This window comes from Girardinichthys multiradiatus, chromosome Y (genome assembly GCF_021462225.1).
Source record: "Girardinichthys multiradiatus isolate DD_20200921_A chromosome Y, DD_fGirMul_XY1, whole genome shotgun sequence".
Taxonomy (NCBI): domain Eukaryota; kingdom Metazoa; phylum Chordata; class Actinopteri; order Cyprinodontiformes; family Goodeidae; genus Girardinichthys; species Girardinichthys multiradiatus.
In genome coordinates, this window is record NC_061818.1 from 10,518,101 (window position 1) to 10,542,185 (window position 24,085).

At 38.7% G+C, this 24,085-nt stretch overlaps 1 protein-coding gene across 1 annotated transcript; it reads right to left on the bottom strand.

Moving 5' to 3' along the window:
• Positions 1-5,732: 5,732 nt before the first annotated feature.
• LOC124864011 (neuronal pentraxin-2-like) lies at positions 5,733-17,326 on the bottom strand. The gene is made up of 5 exons (XM_047358611.1): positions 16,250-17,326; positions 10,189-10,459; positions 9,238-9,470; positions 6,745-6,924; positions 5,733-6,292 (listed from the first exon to the last, which is right to left on the bottom strand). The coding sequence occupies exons 1-5, from the start codon at positions 16,964-16,966 to the stop codon at positions 6,062-6,064; spliced, it is 1,632 nt and encodes a 543-aa protein (XP_047214567.1). The 5' UTR covers positions 16,967-17,326; the 3' UTR covers positions 5,733-6,061.
• Between the last annotated feature and the right edge of the window lie 6,759 nt (positions 17,327-24,085).

The window sequence follows — 24,085 nt, forward strand, 5'->3', positions numbered from 1 at the left end:
TCATCAGTGGATCTAAAATACAGGGGTTGGACAATGAAACTGAAACACCTGTCATTTTAGTGTGGGAGGTTTCATGGCTAAATTGGAACAGCCTGGTAGCCAGTCTTCATTGATTGCACATTGCACCAGTAAGAGCAGAGTGTGAAGGTTCAATTAGCAGGGTAAGAGCACAGTTTTGCCCAAAATATTGAAATGCCCACAACATTATGGGTGACATACCAGAGTTTAAAAGAGGACAAATTGTTGGTGCACGTCTGGCTGGCGCATCTGTGACCAAGACAGCAAGTCTTTGTGATGTATCAAGAGCCACGGTATCCAGGATAATGTCAGCCTACCACCAAGAAGGACGAACCACATCCAACAGGATTAACTGTGGACGCAAGAGGAAGCTGTCTGAAAGGGATGTTCGGGTGCTAACCTGGATTGTATCCAAAAAACATAAAACCACGGCTGCCCAAATCCCGGCAGAATTAAATGTGCACCTCAACTCTCCTGTTTCCACCAGAACTGTCCGTCGGGAGCTCCACAGGGTCAATATACACGGCTGGGCTGCTATAGCCAAACCTTTGGTCACTCATGCCAATGCCAAACGTCGGTTTCAATGGTGCAAGGAGCGCAAATCTTGGGCTGTGGACAATGTGAAACATGTATTGTTCTCTGATGAGTCCACCTTTACTGTTTTCCCCACATCTGGGAGAGTTACAGTGTGAAGATGCCCCAAAGAAGCGTACCACCCAGACTGTTGCATGCCCAGAGTGATGCATGGGGGTGGATCAGTGATGGTTTGGGCTGCCATATCATGGCATTCCATTGGCCCAATACTTGTGCTAGATGGGCGCGTCACTGACAAGGACTACCGAACCATTCTTGAGGACCATGTGCATCCAATGGTTCAAACATTGTATCCTGAAGGCGGTGCCGTGTATCAGGATGACAATGCACCAAAACACACAGCAAGACTGGTGAAAGATTGGTTTGATGAACATGAAAGTGAAGTTGAACATCTCCCATGGCCGGCACAGTCACCAGATCTAAATATTATTGAGCCACTTTGGGGTGTTTTGGAGGAGCGAGTCAGGAAACGTTTTCCTCCACCAGTATCACGTAGTGACCTGGCCACTATCCTGCAAGAAGAATGGCTTAAAATCCCTCTGACCACTGTGCAGGACTTGTATATGTCATTCCCAAGACGAATTGGTGCTGTATTGGCCGCAAAAGGAGGCCCTATACCATACTAATAAATTATTGTGGTCTAAAACCAGGTGTTTCAGTTTCATTGTCCAACCCCTGTACATTTATATTGTAGTTTTATCTGCTTTCAATTATATTCTTACCTTTACCGTTTGTATTCTCTATATCCCTCTTGTGTCCAAGTTTTTTTCTGTCTGTCGAAGGCAAGCAGTGCAGCTAGCCGACGGCAGAGCAAGGGGAGAGCGGGAAACAGACAAAAAGCGAGCGGGATAAGAGGGGTTACCATGAAGTAAAGCTCAACGCCACGGAAAAATTACATTTTAATATTTTACTAATATTTTAAAACACTTATTAGATGTCCAGGTAGAAAATTACCTACGTTTCTTATTTTTTTTTTTGGAAAGGTGCCCAATAAGCTAGCTAGTTCCCTTAAAAATTAAACATAAATATAGTATGAAATACGGAATTAAAAACGTTAGACGACTGTTTAAAACAAAAACATAGTTAAATCAAACAGTGTTCTCAAATGAATCCTATAAAGTATCGAATTAAAGTCTTCTTACTCTGGAAGGATGAGAGATCCAGCGAAAAAGAAGATGGCGGCAAATCATTCTGAAACTTTTCTGACGAGTGTACCATGTGACAGTTGGCGTTACGTAGTGGCGCATGTGTGTTCAGTGGATTACAACTGGAACTACTTTTCATAAGTGTGCAGAATGGATTATTTGTAGTTTCTTCTCTCTTTTTAAGCTGACGTTCTTATAACAGATTTTAATCAGTTCAATGACGTAATGTGTACAGACAACTTGATTAAATAAGCTCAGCTGACAAAAACCCATAATTGTTTATTACAGTGTGGATATAGGCACCAGGTTCCCAGCGACCCACTATGGAAGAAGCAGTAGAAAATGACTGACTTTAGGTTACCAAAACCCCAAAAGTAATCATCCAGTTTCAGGCAAGTAACCTGTATAATTATGGAAAGTAACTTAAAGGTTCCTGGAGAGAAAACTTGTAAGGTGCAGTCCCTTTGACCGGTCCACAGATCAGGAAGATCCAAGAAACTAACCTGCAGGTTCTGGGAAAAATAACCTGAAAGTTGTGGAAAAAGTAACCGGAAAGTTCTGGGAAAGTAGCTTCTATTATCACCAAAGTTACCTGACAGATTTAGAAAGGCAAAGGCTGTTTTATGTATTGCTTCCAAAGAAATAATTAAAATTTTTACTGTGCCTAACTTTAACATAACAATTTTAGAAACAGATGTATTTGAGTCTGTTTGTTGTTGTGTATGAGTAGATAACATTATTGTGCCTAAGCCTTGTACCATTTTCTTAAATTTTAAGCTATTTAGCTAAATGTGTACTACAAATATTTAGGAACACCTCAAAAATGTTTGTGTGTTTGACAGTAAAGTAAAAAGCATATATTCTGCATGTCCTGAATCCTACTGAAGTACTTAAACTTGAGTACTTCTATACAATATTTCACTAAGCTTAGATATTTATATGATCAGTATTCAGCACCCTAACTAAGCTCAACTCCTGATACCAGTTTTTGTTCTAGTCGCTGTAATAGTTACCCACTTCCAGATTGCACAGCCATTTTTTAAAAATCGTGTCCTTTTTTATGTGAACAGCTTGCAATACTGTATTAAAGACCATGTATGTAATGTTTTAGATTAAACAAATCTGTTTTGCATGATGCTGACTTTGAAAGAGAGACAGTACTGGCAGCTGCAGCTTCCTGTCTGTGTCATGTGAGGTGTCAAGAGGGTAGTAGTCCTTCAATATGCAAAGCAAAGCAATACATTTTTTATTGTTTACAAAGCAGGAGAGAACATTTCTGTCAATTTCATATGCACTCACACATCTTGGATCCTTTCAAATCAGAACAGCTTCTTGCATTTATTTTGTTCCCTCTTTAACATCACAACATATTTTACTCGGTTTAAAAAAAATTACCAAAATGCTTATACAGCAAATAAGTTTTTTTTTTTTCTTGATGTAGATATTATTTTTTCTTGAGTCTGGCAAGAACTGTGTTTGAGATATTGTTGCTGCTGCTCATCTGCTTATCTCAACAGTTTGCTGCTTGGAGTGCATCATTAAATAAAAGAGGAACTGTCACAATCTGAGGCTTTGCTCACTGTGTTTTTCTTTGAGCTGTTTGCTCTATGCTTCATACAGCATAGAATACCTTTCCAAATGATTCCAAATGATCAAATTTTTTTCTCCAAAAAATTATTACTTTAATAAAGATTTAAAAGTTTGTACACAGCACATATTCAGAACAACATAACACCAAACAAGACATGGACATGACAGTATTTGTGCAGTCAACAGTATAAACGTAGATCATAAAGCTTGACGGAAACAAAAGTATTTTCAATAGCTTACAGTTTCATATATCATAAACCCAACAACATCACAATCAAAAAGGAAGTTCTGGCATGAGTGTAACAGACACCAAGCATGACATCCAAAATCAAAGACACAAGACAAACTGAGGCACAAAAAGATGGTTTTGACTTGCTCTAGTGTTACTTTCATGGCACCGTGCAGAGGCCTTAAATAACGTGCTGGAATACTTAAAAACTTTGATCAAACTGCTTTAATCTTAAAATGTCACCAGGGACCTCATAGATGCTTAATTAGCTCAAAACATCTTCAGGATATTAAAGACGATGATGGTACATGGGTGCAAACACCCTGACAGGCACTTTCCACCGTGAATAGTTTTTTGCAATTGAAAAAAAAAATCAGCTTTTTTATAAACATTGAAATGAACAATTTGTTTATACCAGAAGATTTTCTGAAATAATTAAGAGTCAGGTTTAGAAAAAGAAAACTAGTTTAGCAACACATTAAAACCCAGTAGCGTTCATGCATGGTTTTTAATACTAAAAGGGTAACAAGTTTGTTATTTATCATATCAGACCCTCAGCCTTTAAAAAAAAAGACAAATACAGCCACCTTGCAGGAATGTTAAATGCAATGACCTATTTTGAGACACCTTGCAGAGGCAACACATTATAAGTACTACATTACATCATGCAGAAGAGAAAAACAATTCAACATCACTCATATCGTATCCATTTTTCCCTCCTCATCCTCCTATTTTCCTTTCTCTTTCATCATCTACTTCTGGCTGCTATCCACTACTTATTATTCCCAACACTTTCTCCAACATTTCTCATCGCCTTACCTTGACTCCAAACTCTAAAGCTGTCACAGCCCTTAAATAATTCCTATCCAGGCCTGCTGCACAAATGGAGGGATTTCAGCTGCCCCAATTCAACTTCACACTTTTCACACAGAGCTCTCAGCTCTCTGGGAATAGCTCAAACTTAGAACTGACTGAATTTAGTACAATTGTTTTCAACAATGTAAGCACACAATGGCATTTAGTGCGCAGACAATTATGACAGGTATATGACACTATTTTCAGTAGTTTAAAGAAAAGGTTCAACATTTTGTAAAATAGGACATGAAAGCATGATATTAAGATATTAACCTTGGCACTGTGCTGCACAGTGTGTTCTGACAATCAGTTGAAAAATGGTGCTTTGGTGTATTTCCAAGGCAGTGTTTATCCTCTTATGACTCAAATGAGCAAATCCACTGTTATCTCTTAGTCTAATCTGTGCCAACATGTGATTCTGTAATTGTGGTCACCTTTAAAAAATAGGTTCATACATTCAAAACTGTTAGAAAGTAATTCCTCAGTTGTTCAGGGAGTTCAGAGAGAATGAGCTAACATCTTATCAGTTCTGATTAGCCAACTGTGTCTGAAGTGCCCACTCTAAATCTTGATCATAATAGAGATCTAGAAAGAGGATAGGTGTAGCGGGCTGATTTGACATTTCAAACGTGGTTTGAACCATCATTTGATAATTCTCCTTTATGTGTTCCCAATAATATGAATCAAATATCACCAGGATATACCCAAGTAGGCCTATAAGCCTAAATCTGGGTGGATAGACATAATGATTTGGTTGTTTTTGTCTGAAAATATGTTAAAATTAACATCATCTGCCTTAAAAACAGCTACAAAGTTTAATGACCCAAATCACATGTGACACTTTTTTGTTTTTCTTTGTACTTTTTTTTAGTTCTTTCCACCTTAGAGTAGCAAGAAATGGGTTTAAATAAAGTTTCATTTCATATTTTCCTCATTATCTCTATAATCCCCCTTATGAGGAGACAAACAGAGGACTCAGAGTACTCAGACATTTTTTACCACTTAAATCACATTAGCAGGCCAATGTTAGCGTTAGCATTCTAACATTAGCCTCGATTGGTTGGCTCGGACTGTAATGCATTATTATGTACTTCATAGTCTTTTTTTAAAGGTTCACTACTTTTATTATTAAAATGTGTCAGAATTCTAGATAATTAATTATGTTGTTGTTGATTAAAATTACTGTGAACATTTCAAATTTCAACATAGCTAAATAGCCATTGCTAGCATATTTGCTGTTCACTCTTTAGCTAACAGGCAGGCAAATGATGCGCTTCTAGATAATATTTTCAGGTTTGCTGAGAACAAAAATAATCTGAAAATTCTAAAACCATGTTGGCTTAATCTGAAATTATGATCCTCTTTTGACTTTAAACTAAACAATGCCAAACTTAAACATTTCCATTCTACAACAATGTTCCAGCTGTATGCAAATGCAATGCACCTTTTTACTTACACGGAAACACCGGAAAGGTTAAGATTATGAAGGTACTGCAAACTCTCTACCCACTTTATGTCAATATAACCTAGTATTATTTTCCTTGTTCCCTAATTTCTTGTTTTTGTAACATTCTGAATCAGTGTTGATACTGGCTAAACTAAATATTTTCTAAGATCTTTTCTCTATCAGTCACTGAGAGCTTTTGTTGTGTTTACTACAAGGCTCCCCTAGGTCTTTGGTGGTTCCACCGTAAACATCAATCCTGTTTTCGTCCCAGGGGACCACAATGCCCTGGGTTACTCTGTTGCATCGAGCTAGGCTGGCGACCTGGGCAGACGACAGAACCCGATCCCATAGGCCCACCTGAGACAGCTCTCCAACCAAGGCCTGGGTTGAATCAAAATCTCCACCCAGGGAATCCTGGAGAGGAAAATAAATCGCTCTTAGATAGTTGGATCACTTAAAAAGAGAAACACTTTTACTTGCAAACAGACATGACTCAGTTTTTGCAGTTTTGTTGCCTTGGGCAAACCATTGGCTCTGTGGAAGTTTAAGCAGTATTTGAAAAGGGGAGGGATTGTCTTACTCTGAATGATGGATTTATAGACTGTGTAGCTTATGACCAAAATTCACAAATTAAACCTGTCATATTAGCCCTACTACCCAACTTAAATCTGTAATGCAAATCAACCAATGGTTTTTTTATAAATTTTGTTTTAGCTTTTACAATAACGAAAAAATAAGCAAGACCCAGGACTTCACAGATTAAGGGTTATTTTACAAAGAATTTCTGCCTGCTTTGGCTGCCTGAAATTAATAAAACTAAACCATATATTGATTTAGTCTTTTAAATTTATATATGTGTAACTCACCTGCTCTTGCCCCAGGACTAGCTCTCCCCCAGGTCTGATGTGATGTCCAGGAGCCAGTCCGTGGCCCTCACCCCTCAGCTTTCCTCCCTGGTAGGCCAGCCATGCTCCACCTTTCTGGGTCCAACTCACACAAACGTGCTGCCAGTTCCCTTGAGAGAGATTCAGAGGCAGCTTCACCACCTACATATGGGGATGTGTTGTTAGAACAATGCAGTGAGCTGTTTTTTTGTGCTGCTTATTGAAACCTTAGGCATGTTATTATGCAGCTACAGGTGACAACATTTCAGCAAGACACAAATAAAATACAATGGCATGCCCTTTCTAAGAGTTTTCTGGGTTTAAATTAATCATTCAGATCATCTCCACAATGCTAAAGGCATTCTGCTGTCTCCAAGAGTCAAATTTTTTCCCTGTAGGAACATATCAAGTCAATGACTTCACAGAGTTCTAGTAAAAATCACAGCACTGCTCTGCATCACCCACAAATGCTTTCAAAGAGTAAATTTAAACTTTCATTAAAACACAAGAACAATGTATCAGACGAACACTTCATCAGCAATGTTATTACTTTAATGCTAATGCAAAGTACATGGCCTTCTTTGATGTTCATTGGAACATTTTAAATGAGGTCATAACATTAACACATCTCTGATATGCGCTTCGAATAACAAAATAAAAATGACCTTTTTTACAAGTACTCTTGTAAGATGAGGAAGATAATATAATTAGAAAGTCTCTAAATCTCCTGCAGACACAGTTAGCTGTTCAAAGTTAGCTAAATAAAGAGGAGTCAAATATTTCTGATGACTGATGTTAATTTAACCAAGGAAGCTAAAATATCATCATTTCATTGTTATCCCTGCAAAGGTAAGATCACCTTTTGTGTGGCAGGTACCTTTGTGGTTTTGATTGTTTTTTACATGACTTTCTCAGGAGCCATCTGCCTCAGTCAATTTGTTCTTGTATTTGAGATCTTTTTATGCTCTAGTGGAGGGAAATTTGGTTGCACAACCCCAATAAATAATGTAGGAGGTCATTCAGAGTTCTTTTAGTTTCATCAGGAATCGTAAATTTGATCGGAGTCAAATGGCCAATATGGGTATCAGGACATTGAAAATGATGTAATAATAAATAAAATTGAAAAGAGCTTAAAATCATTTGATATTTTTCCCCATATTTCATCAGCTACTAAGAGAAATAAACATAGATGGGGTGGTTTAAGTGCATGAGTACAAGATGATTTTTCTACAAGTTCCAAAAGGAGGTAGGAAAGGGCCAAATTGGTACTAAATGGGAGGACGGATTGCTTTTATCTCTGTATCATATGTAGCAAAGATTTAAAGACAACTGAAGTCTCAGGAAAAAAAAAATGAAGTGCATCCCATAAACAAATAACACAGTATGTTATGATTTGGGGGTGTTTGGTTTTTGGTTTGGGCCTTTCTCTTTATTTTGTTCTCACAATTGAGTTTTGGATCCTGCTTCTGTTCATTGTTTTCCAGGTGGTGCTTTGGTTCTTTGCTTAGGTTTACTTTCTCATTATTCTTGTAGTTTATTTTATGTGTGTTTATGTTCTAGCTATGTTTCTTAGGTGTGATTATGTCTTTGTAATATTTAGTTCCAACCATGTTTTGTTTTCACTCCTCTCTCAGCTTGTTATCAGCTTCATTCGGTCCACCTGTACCATGCAATCAGTCTCTTCGTTTCACCTGCACCATGCTCCATATATACTTCTCTATTCTGTTTACGCCTCGCAGAAACATCACAGTTCTCTGATCAACCATTCATGCCAAGCCTGTTTTACCTGCCTGTCATTGCCTGCATCTGCTACCTTAAACCTGCTGGCAGGCAAATGATGCGCTTCTAGATAATATTTTCAGGAGGTTTGCTGAGAAAAAAAATATTCTGAAAATTCTAAAACTATGTTGGCTTAATCTGAAATTATGATCCTCTTTTGACTTTAAACTAAGCAATGCCAAACTTAAACATTTCCATTCTATAACAATGTTCCAGCTGTATTTATGTATATATATATATATAAACTTGCTGTGAGTTTTCTATGTTAAATCTGCTCACCAAGCCACACTGCTTCCTGCCTGTCTACATTAGTCGTATAACGGAGCAATACAAAAACAGATAACACCAAAGTCCAACAAAAACTACCAACAATTCTGGCGACAATAGGTCATTACTAAATTGCGCTGAATTTTATTTTCTTTGTTTGAAAAAACAAATTCAATCCACAAAACAGAATTTCTAATAAAAATGCTTAAATACCCTTCTGAACCAGCAGGTGTCCTCTGACACCATCTACTATCTCTATATTAACGCTTAAGAGAGTAACATTGGGGGCAACCAAGTAGACTGCTACATCCTCATTCTCTATATATTATTTGTGGTAATAACATCAAACCATGTTACTTTCACTCAAGGTTATCATCCTGGCCGATGCCTCCATCTAAGCAGTTAATGTTTAGTTTTTTTGCCCTGTACCTTGTCGTTGATGAGCAGCTCAATGGGAGTGTGCATGCCTTGAAGGAGCACCAACTCGTTGGGCTGCTCGGGTACAGCATAAGATAGGGGGGTCCCAATTCCCACCCCGGCCGGCCGCAGCCACAGGCAGGCAGTAAAGGCCCGCAGCTTCGGGATGGCGTGTCTCATGAGAGCGAACATGTAGTTTGTCTGAGCTGGGAAGGACAGCCTGAACCCCTCTGGGAAAGAATGCTCTGCAGCACATTTGGAAATTTGGAATGGAAAGAAAAAAATAAGAGAACAGGAAACAATATTCATTATTTCATAGTTGTATTTTAAGATAATTATGAGCTTTTTATTTTACATAAAGCATATTTTTCATAGTTTTGTTATCAGAAAGCAAAAGAAGGGAATCTGATGTCATTCTTTCAAATCTTAAATTAGATTATTACTTATGATTAGCAACTTATATCACAATGTAATCATTAAATCAGTCACTGCCAGTGTTGTGTATGTTACTTTAAAATATTTAATTAGTTATAGCTACTAGCTACTTCTCCCAAAAAGTAACTGTTAGTAACTGAGTTACTCCATTTTAAAGGTAACTAGTTAACAGGGAAAGTTACTATTACATTACTTTTTCTAAAGTTTAAATATGTCTACAAATTAAGATTTTTTTTCTAATTCTTCACAAGCCAGTTGCATTAAGTGGAATTACATAGACAAGTAGCCTACTTACATCGAACTTTTAATATTTACTTCACATGTACGTTCTTGCCTCAAGAACAATTATTAACAGAACAACATAACATTACAACATAATCTTAATTGTTAAGGACAATATAATTAATGTTATTCCCATCACTGGTCACTGCATTTCTACCATCTCTATGTTACTATCCCCATCTACAGATTAAGTAGAGCAATGAAATATGAACACATTTCCTTCTTTCTTGCCCTTCTGCAGCTCACCTTCCTCCAGGCCTAAAATTCTTTGTTGTAGTTTGCTGATGCCATGGTCAACTTCCTGTCTATGCTTCTCTGCTTCCAGCCTCAGGGCTTTTCTCTCCTTCTCCAGAAGCTCCACCTTCCTCTCCAGCCCCTCTTCCAAGTCCTCCACCTCCCAGGGCTTGTCTGAACCGGTGCTGCGCCCCAGATAAGCTGACCTCTCCTGGCCGCCTTCCTCTGATGCTTCAGAGGACTTGCTGTCTGTGCGGTTGTGAGAAAATGGGCCGATGTCAGTCTGCAGAGGAGGGAGATAGAAAGCTGATCAGTATTTGAGCTTTACAGTCCGGGACCTTCTCTGCAACCACTATCAACATTATGTAATAACATGGCACTTGGTATAGTTTGTTGCATTGTAAAGCAGAAGCAGTTAGTTTTTTGCCTCTACAATAAACCCAAGGATAATAAAGGGGTAGATTTATCACAGTTTTACTATAGTGTGGTAGATTTATCTAGAATAGGTTTTAGAAAATAAGATGATCATTGTATTCATGATAACAACACCCAGTCCCAAACACTGTTAAACAGAATAATGTTGCTGTGTTTTTGCACAGCTGGAGTAACTGGCATCTAGGTTAAATCAGGGAATAGGATCATCACTGTGTTTATCTGTACATTCTTAAACTATTGGTCCAACCTTTCGTGGTGTTTTAATCTTTAATGCTGCATCAAGGAGCTTACCGCTTAGCTCTTCTGTGAAATATTGCAGAGGTCTGATTTTCCAATGTCAGAATTGATTTTATACAATGCAGTACAACTTGTGAAACCAAGAAAATACCAGTTCTCAGACTGATTTTAACTCACAGATGTATTAGTGCCATAGTCAAGTATTTATGTCCTTTCAACTCCTAATATTTTGCTAAATTACAGAGAGAAACTTCAATATATTTCGCTGAATTTTCTCTGATAGACTTACATGAATTAGTGTATTATTGTGAGATTGAAGGACATTGAAGTTTTTTGTTTTTTTTTATACAAATCTAAATCTTAAAAATGTGCCATGCATTCAGCATGACTATTTATAAATGAAAACCAATTATTGCTGCAATTACAGTCTTTTGAGTTTCGTATCTATCATCTTTGCTCATCTAGAGACATTGTTGTCCATTCTTCCCTGGACTCAAAAGAATTTATTTAGGTGTTTGCACAGATTCTCAATTCAATTCACTTCAATTCAATTCAAGTCAGTTTATTTATATAGCGCCAACTCACAACAGTCAGGTAGATACATTCCAATTAATCCTAACCATTGAACAGTGCAGTCAGATTCAGTTATTTATTCAAATTGGATAAAAAGTTTTTCTGTCTAAAGAAACCCAGCAGATTGCATCGAGTCAGAGACTTGTAGCATTCACTCCTCCTGGATGAGCATGTAGAGATAATGGACAGTCACTGGCGTTAACTTTGCAGCAATCCCTCATACTGAGCATGCATGTAGCGACAGTGGAGAGGAAAAACTCCCTTTTAACAGGAAGAAACGGATTTAGGTTCAGTATAGGATTTAGGTCTGGGTCATTGTAATACATAAATATGCTTGGATCAAAACAATTCCATTGTAGCTTGGTCTGTTTAAGGTCATTATCCTGCAACATTGGAGTGATGTATTCAGTGCACTGGTTTCCTCCCCACGTTTTGAATGTAGCCAATTTTTGGCCTTATCTGACCAGAAAAGGTCAAATGGTTGCTGTGTTCCCTACATGACCTTTGGAAAACTGCAACTGGCTTTCTTTTAGCAGTGGTTTTCTACATGCCATGTCAAGGCTGGATTTCAGAAATGTGCCACTAATAGTAGAATCATAGAGATTATGAGGAAATTTTTCCCCCTGAGCTTTAGATCTCTGCAGCTGCTCCAGAGTTACCATGGCTCTCCTAGTTGCTTTGATTAATGCTCTCCTTGCCCAGTCTGTCAGCTTAGGTGGGCGAATATGTCCTAGTAGGTTTTCAGATGTGACAGACTCTTTCAGTTTAAGATAATGTATTGAACTGTGCTCTGTGAGATGTTCACCCCATCACTTAAAATATATATTAAGGCTTTTTACACATTTTTACCAGAGTTGACAAAACGTTCTCTGCATTTTTTGAAAATATAAATAAGTTACGATGAAATTTTTACATTCTGTTTGTAAATAGGGTCAAATACAACACATCACCTTTTCTAAGAATGACCCCCCCCCCAACCCCCCTTTGCTTGAAGCTAGAAGACACTGAGAGTTGTTGGTGCATGATCAGCAAAATAATTGCAGACAACCCCACAGACAAAAAAAAAAGCTGGGCAGGTTTAATCTGAGCCAGTAGACAACATCCATTCATGCTACTCAAGTAGGTCAGGTAGCTCTTGTGCACAAACCTGATGTAGACGGTGTAAAAACAGTAAATGTGTTGATTAAAAAGGAAATGAGGCCAACTACCCAGCAAAACCTGTGAAAACCATAGAGGCAATCTTGGAAAAGGGCTGCAGAATACAGGGATTCCTTATTTCCTGAAAAGTGTCAAACTTGGACATTACATGTCTGTGTGGGGTGGAATAAAGAAAATAGACCGAAGAAAGTAAATGGCCCACACAGGCAACTCCTACATATTACAGAAGGAGGCGTATTACACTACAGGGATGCACATCCACTCTGTTACTCCTAACAAATATAGGCATACCATGAATTATGGATTGTATTACCTTTGTCCAAAATGGGGTTTTACATCACTTTATTCTGGTCACATCAGAGACTGGTTCATCTTGGCCTGCTGTATTCTTTACTCCTTGTTTCTTCTTCCTGCTCTCTCCTTCTAACTCCACACCAGTCTTTAGATGTGACTTTTTGTTCTCATTTACTGTCCTTATTAAAATAGCAACCTTTGCAGAATAATCAAATTAAAGTGTATATTATTGTTGAGTGGCATTCACAGTTACATGATTATAACTGATGCATGTTGACCGGGCTTTGGAAGTAGCTCATAAATCCCTTCTGCTGTGTAATGACCTGTTATGATTTGTGGGTGTTTTGGGGTTTTTGTTGGTCTTATTCACAGTTCAAGTTTTGAATCATGTTTCTGTTTATTTTTCAGGTCATGTTTTAGTCTTGTTCATGTTTTGTCAATTTTGGTTTTTGGTTCTGCTCATGCTTTAGTTTTTGTTTGTTTGTATTCAAGAGTCTCTGTTTTTGCTCCAGCCATGTTTTGTTCTGCCTGTTAATTAACGTTATCCGGTTCACCTGCACCTAGTTAATCTGACTTCTTGTTTCACCTGGTCACACTCCATATATACACACCTGTCCTGTTTATTCCTCGCGGAAACATTCTCAGATCATGCTCATTTCTTGTTTTGTGGATCATGCCAAGCCTGTCCTGCCTGTCTGTTTATTGTATTGTTCCTGCCTCTTCTGAGAGTGAGTTTGTTTGTTTTTTTATTAAATCATTTTGCACTTACCATTATGCTGCCTGCCAGTCTGCATTCAGGGGTCCTCTATCTTGCAAGCCCTGAGATAATTGGTTTTTATCGAGAACTGAAGACCTTTTAGTCCCACAACGTTTAAGGGGTAATGTTAAATAGTATAAAGTGATAGTTGAGTATTAGTATGTCTAACAAAACACAGAACAAAGTGACTCATCTCACGGTTCGTCGCACAGGTTCAGGATTACAGCTGTGTTATGATTCCAGCTATAAAAGTCTGTCTTTTTAAAGTTTTCATTTTTGTTTTGGTCATAAACTATTTTCTCGCAGCCTAGGTTTACAACTACAAAAGATATCAAAGACAAGCCCCTAGAAATCCACCCTGAACAGTCTTTAAGAAGGAATGAAAAAACAATGTTGCATTTCATCTAAGCAAAATGCAAAATAAATTAAAAACTTAAAAGATGTCTACTTGAAGAGATGTCTTTGTGTCTAAATGTGGGTGAAAACATGTTTGGGTTGATCAAATTGACAAACCAAGCCTGACTTTCAAAGAGTTTGTCTAAAGGGTAACTTTGGACAGAATGTCCAAGGGTCTAAAAAAGACTAATTTTAAAATATGTTTCTGGGTTAAATGTAGACAAGGACTGGCTGACCAAGACAATTAGACAATTAACCAGCTTGGTATGTTTTCAAGTGATTTGTATCATAATATTGAACTTCTTGACACAAGAAATGAATTCCAAGAGTTGCAGTCTGACAACTGGTTAAGAATGTATTAAACAGCCTGAGAAAACACACAACCCAGCATCTCTCTGTAAAGTTTGCCACACTGGTTTTCAACTGGGCTCCTTTTTTCTTCCTTTTCTTTTGCCTTTCAACCTGGGTTTGGGACAAAACAAGAAATCCTAGACAAGCCCAGGGAGCCAAAGATTCCCTGTAAGTAAATGTTCTTATAAAATACATAAAAAAATGTTGCTGCAATGAAACAAAATAAAAATGTATTTCTAAAGGTAAAGACAGAAAAGATTTCTACATAAAGAGATATCTTTATGTCTAAATCTGTTTGAAAAGTTTTTAGGGGTGATCAAATGAGCTAACCAAGCCTTTGATAGGTTGTATGGGTTGAAAACTTTATTTATTTATTTTTTTAAACAGTTACAATATCGTTTTCAAGAGTGAATTAAAGTATGGACTGGCCAAATTAAAATAGCCATAAAAACAGGATGTTCAATTTTTAGAAGAATTATTGGGGCACATCAGTAAATAAGACAAACCAGCTTGCTTGACTGTTAGAACAATGATTCAGTCATATTGACTTGAATTTATCCAATGATGACAAGTGAAAGTAATGGTATAAAAAAATAAACTTAAAAAAAAAGACTTGCACCAATAAATTGGCCAGTGATTGGAATAAGGTGATTGGGAATATTAACCTGTCCGGATTGATCATTTGACCAGCCAGAAACTAAGAATCTAACCAATAAGATGTTTTCCGATTGCTGAACATACCATACCTTGGTACCAACAGGTCATGCTGACAACACTCTTCTGAGTTGAAGTTGTTACTGAGAGAAAGAGACTTAGATATTAAGAGTTAGATATTTTCAGTTTCTGTCAGAGGAAGCAGAAAAGCAGTTTAAAGCTTTCAATGATGAAACTGCATTTTCTACAGACACATTATGGCTTTTGATTCAGGCTGCTGCAACAATGTCAGCGGAGACCATGGAGCTGAAGATATTACAGCAAAGTTGGTCTTTTTTTTCTAATCTAATTTAGAAAAAATGTATTTAATAAATTAGATTAGATTTTTTCTAATCTAATTTATTCTTTTTGCTAAGGGTGGCTTAGAATGTCAACTTGTCTTTATTGGATTAATTTGTGAAATCCTGTTTAACTCTCTCACACATTGTGTTACATTGCCTCTGTTTCCAATATTAACAAAATAAATGATTGATCATGATAAAACAACTCTATAAAAACTCTTTATACTTACAATGAGTGAATTAATATTTTAACAATGTATGGATAACAGTAATTTAGCTAAGTCAAAATGAGATGTGCTGTAGTTATGGGAACTTCCCATATGTAGTCCTTTAGTAATGGGCACCTCAGTCAAAAACCTCCATAATTTCACTGTATTTGAAGATTTCCCAGGATCCATAGAGAGACAACTCCAAAACTGTTTTAAAGAAAGTTTTCTATTACAATAACCTTTTTATTATTAAGACGGTTTAATTTTCAAATTGTTCAGAAAGACAAAGGATATCTTGTTATTTATAGTATTGAAAAGGAAATCGAATTCAGCAGGTAAAAGTTTTGTAAAACTGGTGATCAGAAATCTCTGATCGGTGCATCTCTAACAAAAAGAAACCATTTGTTATCAGCAAACTCTGAATCAAAGATATTTTAGTGTCTGAAATTTAAGAGTTAAGGTGGTCTGAATAGTGCTCCATATAGACTGTATTAGAGACACAGTACATTCGGCTGGGGTCCTTAGATAACTTTTTAGTGATCTAATTAACTTTTATTTTACTGTATTATTAGGATACACTTGCATTGTCTCTAATTACATCTGAATTTAACTCTGAACTGATTTCATACGTTAGTGAATTGATTAGTGTTTTTCTCCACTCTGCTTACCTCCAGTCTGTCTATGCGGTCTTTGAGCTGAGTGATAGCCTGTTCAAGCTCATCCACATTTCCAACCGTGAGCAGATGGACCCTGTCGGGCGCTGAATCCGCGCTGTCCCGCACCATCATCCGCTCCAAGTGCGCCTCCCCCTCAGCTCCTTTCCCTCCTGCCAGCGCGGCGGCGTTCCCGCGTCTGTCCGGGCTGCTGTTCCTGCCTCCAAGCCCCTTCTCGCACTCGGACAGCTTTCCTGTGAGCTCCTTGATGGTGCTCTGGTCGGTTAAGATCTGGTCCTTCTGCTGCAGAACGGTATTCCGGAGCTCCTCTTCGGTGGTCCGAAGGTACCCCCAGTCTTCCCCTGCATACAGCGACGGGTCGTCCGCTTGTTGCTGAAAGTTCCTGGTGTTACACCTTCCGGCGGGGACCGGGGTGCAGATGAGTCGACTGACCGCGGGATCGTGTCCCGTCAGTCCGCTGACCCCTTCCAGCCCTCCAAGGCCGACGTTGAAGGTGGGTGCTTCGGAATCGGGCGTTTCAGAACCGTGGAGAGCTCCCAGAGATCCTGGCCGAGGCACAAAGCCCCCTACGGCAGCGGGGGTCTGGGCGACTGCGTCCGGATACAGGGAATGGTTATCGGCCACGGGCTGCCGCTGAGCCGCAGCAGCCTTGGAGGATCCGGTGTGGACTGCCGCGATGATGCAGATAACCGCTCCGATGAAGGCCACCATCCCGACGGCCAAGATGACAACGATAAACTTCAGGGTGGCGGCGGGGCAAGCAAATTTTAGAAAATTCAGTGTTAACGCTCTTTATCTATGGGAAAGCGAAAGCTCCAAATGCAGCAAGTGGTCAATAATTAATCAGTCTAAGCTGAGAAAGAAAACGACTCCTCGCGTTGTTCTAAAAAAAAATAAGCGACCAGAAAATGAGTTTTGCCCATGATTAAGTGATGATGGAGTCAATACTAAACATCTTTTTAGCTGGGACACCGTGCAACACCTCTTTTCCTCCTGCAACGCGCATGTCCTCTGGTTCAGGCAGGATCCAGCCTATTAATACTGAGACTGAGTGAGGGGGCGAGAGATGGAACCAGGCATGAGAAAAACACAGCAGGACTGCTCTGACAGAACACATCCTCCTATAAAAGGTGAAATCACTTTTCCAATCATGTTTCACAGGTAATATTTGCTATATTTTAAGAGCGTGTCACATATCGTTGACGTAATCCAAGATCTAATTGTTTTACTTGTCTCTGTAAACACGCTTTTAATCGGAGATTTTCTCCATGTCAGAGCCTTACAAAAACAGAATTTCTTTACATTTTGTCACATTACAATTACAAACTATAATACATTTCATTGGGATTTTAATGGGATGTTTATGGTTCTTAGGTGGTTGAGCTTTGAGTTTTTTTCATGTCTCTGTTTTCTTCAATTCCCTGTTGTTTATATTGTCTTAGTGTCGTCATTTTAGTTCATTCCATGTATACTTATTTCTTAGTTCATTGTTGTATTCTTTGTACAGTTAGATTTTCCGTATTAGATTTTCCCAGGGTTTTACAGGTCCTTCTCAAAATATTAGCATATTGTGATAAAGTTAATTATTTTCCATAATGTCATGATGAAAATTTAACATTCATATATTTTAGATTCATTGCACACTAACTGAAATATTTCAGGTCTTTTATTATCTTAATACGGATGATTTTGGCATACAGCTCATGAAAACCCAAAATTCCTATCTCACAAAATTAGCATATTATTAAAAGGGTCTCTAAACGAACTATGAACCCAATCATCTGAATCAACGAGTTAACTCTAAACACCTGCAAAAGATTCCTGAGGCCTTTAAAACTCCCAGCCTGGTTCATCACTCAAAACCCCAATCATGGGTAAGACTGCCGACCTGACTGCTGTCCAGAAGGCCACTATTGACACCCTCAAGCAAGAGGGTAAGACACAGAAAGACATTTCTGAACGAATAGGCTGTTCCCAGAGTGCTGTATCAAGGCACCTCAGTGGGAAGGAAAAAGTGTGGCAGAAAACGCTGCACAACGAGAAGTGGTGACCGGACCCTGAGGAAGATTGTGGAGAAGGGCCGATTCCAGACCTTGGGGGACCTGCGGAAGCAGTGGACTGAGTCTGGAGTAGAAACATCCAGAGCCACCGTGCACAGGCGTGTGCAGGAAATGGGCTACAGGTGCCGCATTCCCCAGGTCAAGCCACTTTTGAACCAGAAACAGCGGCAGAAGCGCCTGACCTGGGCTACAGAGAAGCAGCACTGGACTGTTGCTCAGTAGTCCAAAGTACTTTTTTCGGATGAAAGCAAATTCTGCATGTCATTCGGAAATCAAGGTGCCAGAGTCTGGAGGAAGACTGGGGAGAAGGAAATGCCAAAATGCCAGAAGTCCAGTGTCAAGTACCCACAGTCAGTGATGGTCTGGGGTGCCGTGTCAGCTGCTGGTGTTGGTCCACTGTGTTTTATCAAGGGCAGGGTCAATGCAGCTAGCTATCAGGAGATTTTGGAGCACTTCATGCTTCCATCTGCTGAAAAGCTTTATGGAGATGAAGATTTCATTTTTCAGCACGACCTGGCACCTGCTCACAGTGCCAAAACCACTGGTAAATGGTTTACTGACCATGGTATCACTGTGCTCAATTGGCCTGCCAACTCTCCTGACCTGAACCCCATAGAGAATCTGTGGGATATTGTGAAGAGAACGTTGAGAGACTCAAGACCCAACACTCTGGATGAGCTAAAGGCCGCTATCGAAACATCCTGGGCCTCCATAAGACCTCAGCAGTGCCACAGGCTGATTGCCTCCATGCCACGCCGAATTGAAGCAGTCATTTCTGCAAAAGGATTCCCGACCAAGTATTGAGTGCATAACTGTACATGATTATTTGAAGGTTGACGTTTTTTGTATTAAAAACACTTTTCTTTTATTGGTCGGATGAAATATGCTAATTTTGTGAGATAGGAATTTTGGGTTTTCATGAGCTGTATGCCAAAATCATCCGTATTAAGACAATAAAAGACCTGAAATATTTCAGTTAGTGTGCAATGAATCTAAAATATATGAATGTTAAATTTTCATCATTACATTATGGAAAATAATGAACTTTATCACAATATGCTAATATTTTGAGAAGGACCTGTATGTCTTCATTCAGTTCTTCTGTGTTACTTAGTCTCATTTCCTCAGCAATGAAGAAATGAAAGCAGCTGTTCCACATTCTCACCTGGTTGCTCACACCAGCTTGCCTTCTCATTCTTCACACTTCCCTCAAAGAGATAAGCCCTGTGGTTGTCATAACTCATTGCTGCTTTCCTTGCTGGTTCAACTTTGTTTTCTTTTATTAAAGAAAATGTTTTTCATTCAGTCTGAAATTGGGTCCTTTACAAACCGACACAACCATGACAGGATGTACGTAAAGAAATTTGTCCATAACTATGGGTGAATTAAATGTTTTCAAATTTAAAAACAGAAAAGTCACAAGTGTGGCATGTAAACAGCCCCATTTACTTTGACACCCCTAATCCAGTTTAACAAATTGCCTTCAGATGTCACCTGATAAGTAAATAGTCAACCTGTGTAGTTTAATCTAAGTATAAATGCAGTCTCTGAGGTTTTTACGAGAACATTAGTAAAGAAACTCAAACCGGGACGGCTGCATCAAGGACTGAGGCTTCCATATATGGGTCACGTGCTGTATCATTATACCCCACGATCCGCACGAATGTATGTTAAATTGTTTTAAATATTTTGTGCTTTTGTTTTGACTTTCTTGCTTACCTATTTTCTCCGGGATATTAATTTTCCCAGTATTTCCCAATAACCCATTCTCAGATGGGTATGGTTTAGATGTTGTTTCCTCACCATTTACAGCTCTTTGTGAGTTCATCAGAACTCTCTGTGGGTGCAGTTTGCCCCAAGCAATGTACAAGAGACAGCAAACATGTGGAAGAATGTGCTCTTGTCAGAAGAGACCAAAGTGGAGCTTACATTAAAAAAAAAACCATTGTGTGAAGAATGCTCCCACTCTGAACACACCATCCCCGTGAAACATGGTAGTGGCAGCATCATGCCTCCCTGTCATTCTCAGTACTGAACAGTAGGCTGCAAAAGACTTAAGACTGGGGCAGAGGTTCACCTTCCACCAGGAAAATGACCCCTAAACATACAGCTAAAGCTACAAAGTAATGGTTTAAGAATATTTATGAGTTAGAATGAACTAGTCAAAGTCCGGACCAGAAACAAAATTGTGCAAAAACTTTACTCTCTAGACATGCAAAGTTTGTAAAGACATACTCCAAAAGGCAGCTGAACCTCACCTCTCTCACCAAGACAGTTCAGCAGAGAATGTACTTCCTGCAGCAGCTTAAGAAGTTCAGCCTGCCAAAGACAATGATGGTGCATTTCTACTCCGCCATCATTGAGTCCATCTTCACCTCCTTCATCTCCATCTGGTACACTGCTGCCATCATCAGGCACAAGGGCAGGCTGCAGTGTATCATTTGCTTTGCATAGAGGGTGATTGGCAGGAATCATCCTTCTCTTCAGGAACTGCAGGCCTCCAGGAGTCGGAGGTGAGCAGGAAAGATTACAGCAGACCCCTCCCACCCTGGACACAAACTGTTTCAGACTCTACCCTCTGGCAAGAGGCTGCGGTCCATAAGGACCAAAACCTCTTGCCACAAAAACAGCTTCTTCCCGTCTGCAGCTAGCCTCATTAACAAAGCCCTGGTCCCCCACTGACACTTTCCCCTTGCAAATACTACGACTATCTCAGCACATGTAAATACTATTTCATTTAATTGTATATTGCTGTCATTGTATGTTGTATATTTTTGATATTTGCCACAGTGCTCTATTTTTCTCATAAAATTCCTACCCAACTACATATTTCCAAATTTATTTATTTCACCTTTAGTTTGTCTATGTGTACCACTTTCCAACCAAAGCAAATTCTTCATACCTGTGAAACACTACTTGGCATTAAAGTTCTTCCTGATTCTGTAATTATAGTAAAAGCTGGTCCAAATTGGGTTTAATACAAATGCACACTGCATTTTTCTGATTTTTGTTTTGTGTGTGAAAAATGTTGCAAATCGTGCATAATTGTCCTTCCACTTGCTCTACCATAAAAAAGCAGTAAAACTAACTCAAGTTTGTAGTTGTAACTTGACAAAATGTGAAAATGTTTCCCAGGTTCTTTTGCTGGAAGAGGCAGAAAACCTCAGATTATGAAGGGTCTTTGTTGCTGTAGTATTTACCAAACATTAAAGGGTGCTTAAGGTACACAGCCATAGGTCAGTGTCAAGATTTCCAGATTCACAGCAGCACAGACGAAGAGACTGATAAATCTACATTTTAATGTGTGCATGATAGTCAGAGCATGATAAATTACTAGGAAGTTTAATTTCACCATGCTTTCCTGACAAACTGACATGATTAAAAAGAAACAGTGATGAAGATAGCAGAAAAACAGACAATGGGGGGAAAAAGTGCTCGAGTTTGTTTAAAGTTGAGCTGTAGATCTCATACACATAACAAGGGGGGATTTAGGATGAGACTTTTCATCGTGACAGGAGCTGAAAGCTGTAATTTAAAATGGGCACAGGAGAAGGCATATAAGATCCAACATGTGCAGGAGACTGAACACAAGCTCCCTGGCTTCACGAGATTGCAGAAGTGGAGAAAGAGACTGTAACCTGCAGAAGGGAGGATAATCATTAAACTGACTGATGAGAAACAGCAATCTTTAAATCTCCATTTATATGCAACACATACTCTCACTGGCACCAATGGCATCTTTGGCTTAGCAGCAGGGAGAATCGTTACTATTCTACAACTGATAGTTACAGTATGGTCATAATCAAATTAGAGTAGACAAACAATTAATCACAATTTGTTGGGAAGAGAACACAAAATGAAACCTAAACATTACAGTATCGTTAATTATGTTATTTGGTGGTAATATAGAATATCAAAGTGTGTGACAGTAGGAAATTTAATGTTGATTAGTTGTGTTCTTTAAAGCTTTTATGAGTTTTTGTTTATTTAGGAAGTATGTGCCTGTCTTACATAATGCCGTTTGTAAATGGAAGGTAAAAACACTGGCATAATCAATATATATGACTATGATGTTTAATTTCCCTTTGGGATTCATAAAGTATTTTTGATTGAATTGAATTTGAATGCCTATAGAAAAACTGCAAGATGCTGCTTCGACATGCTAGCTTCTGTATCAGGTGATCCAATAAATAAATAAAATATGCATAGCAATGTCTCTGCAGCACTGATTCTCTTTTTTCAGACAATACTTAGTCTGCATGCTACAGTTTATACTCAAAGAACCAAAAGAACAAAGAGATTGCATGAACAAGCCTGCTGTACCTGTTTAATGTTCTGGTCATGTCTTCCTTTGGATTATAGTGCCACCTGCTGTGTGCATTTATCTTCTCCAGTATTTATTCTATGTTTGTTTGTCCAAAGAGATTGTCAGAGCGCTACCCCACATCCTGCCTGTTTTTTTTCTTTTTGACACATATCAGATGAAACATACCACACTTTTAGCACTCAGTCCAGGCTTGTAGAAAAAGGAATACATCAGCCATGCAGCATCAACTTCACTCTGCAGTGGGTTCACCGGGAGTTCACTAATACAGGCAAAAATGAGAGAGAGGAAAAAAATGGCAGTCAGGCAATAGAGCAGATCTGTGGAAGGACATCTGCATCATTTTATTTTTGCAGCAAAAAATATAAAATGCATTGTGTGCTTTCTATTTAACCCTCTTTACACTAACAACACTAAACTAAGGTTTTTTTGAGAGCTTTATTGAACATCCTGCAACACGATTACTAAGGCAGGTAGGCCAGGTAGAAATAAAAACAAAAATTAAAATTAAGGCAGGGGTAAGTTATTAAACAACATCCAAAGCTCTTAACATCTCATAGAGCTAAGTTCAATCATCATCTTTAAAGGGAAAGAGTAACTCTTAAGGAGCTGCAGAGATCTGCAGAGATCCTTAGCTTAGGTGTTGATTTGGCAACTTTTTGTTGTACATTGCACACATTTTTACTCCACAGCTGAGCAGTAAGAAGAAAGCCACTTTTGAAAGAAAACCACAAGAAGACATTTTTAAAGGCCTCACATGTCATATAAGGGACTCGGCTAACAAGTGGATGAAGGTGCTCTGGTCAGATGAGACCAAAACGGAACACGCCAACACGGGCCAGTTGGCAGGTGAACCAGGTGCAGGTGGACAGCAGGTAGAGCTCTCGCCCCAGGACAAAATAGCCGTTTTTGTCCCCCCTCTGCACCATCCCTACAGTGAACCAGGGTGGTGGCAGTATCATGTTTGTTTGTTTTTTTTATGGAATTTCTTTTGATTAGGGACAAGGAAGCTGGTGGGAGTTGGGATATAGCTAAAGTTGAGTACAGGAAAATCCTACAAGAAAATCTTGAAGCAGGTAAGCGACAGCAAATATACAACCAGAGCTTCATGTGTTAGTCTTGACTAGAAAAGAGCCCTAGTAAATCCAACTGATAAGCTGTGGCAGACTTAAAAATACTGTAGATCAGACTTTATGTCTACCACATAAAGTCCTAATAAAAGCATTGAAGTTTGGAGTTGTAGTGTCACTAAATATGTAAAGTCCAAGGAGTACAAAGGGTTAAGGCGGGTTTATGTAGTGGGTCATGTTTCTCTGCTGTTTCTTATTTGAACCCTATAAAGAAATCCAATTTCAATCTTCAGTGCCATTACTTTATCATAGCAAAGTTTAGATAAATTTATTAAGTTACGGAAACAAACAAAGAATTATAGATATGCTTTATGGA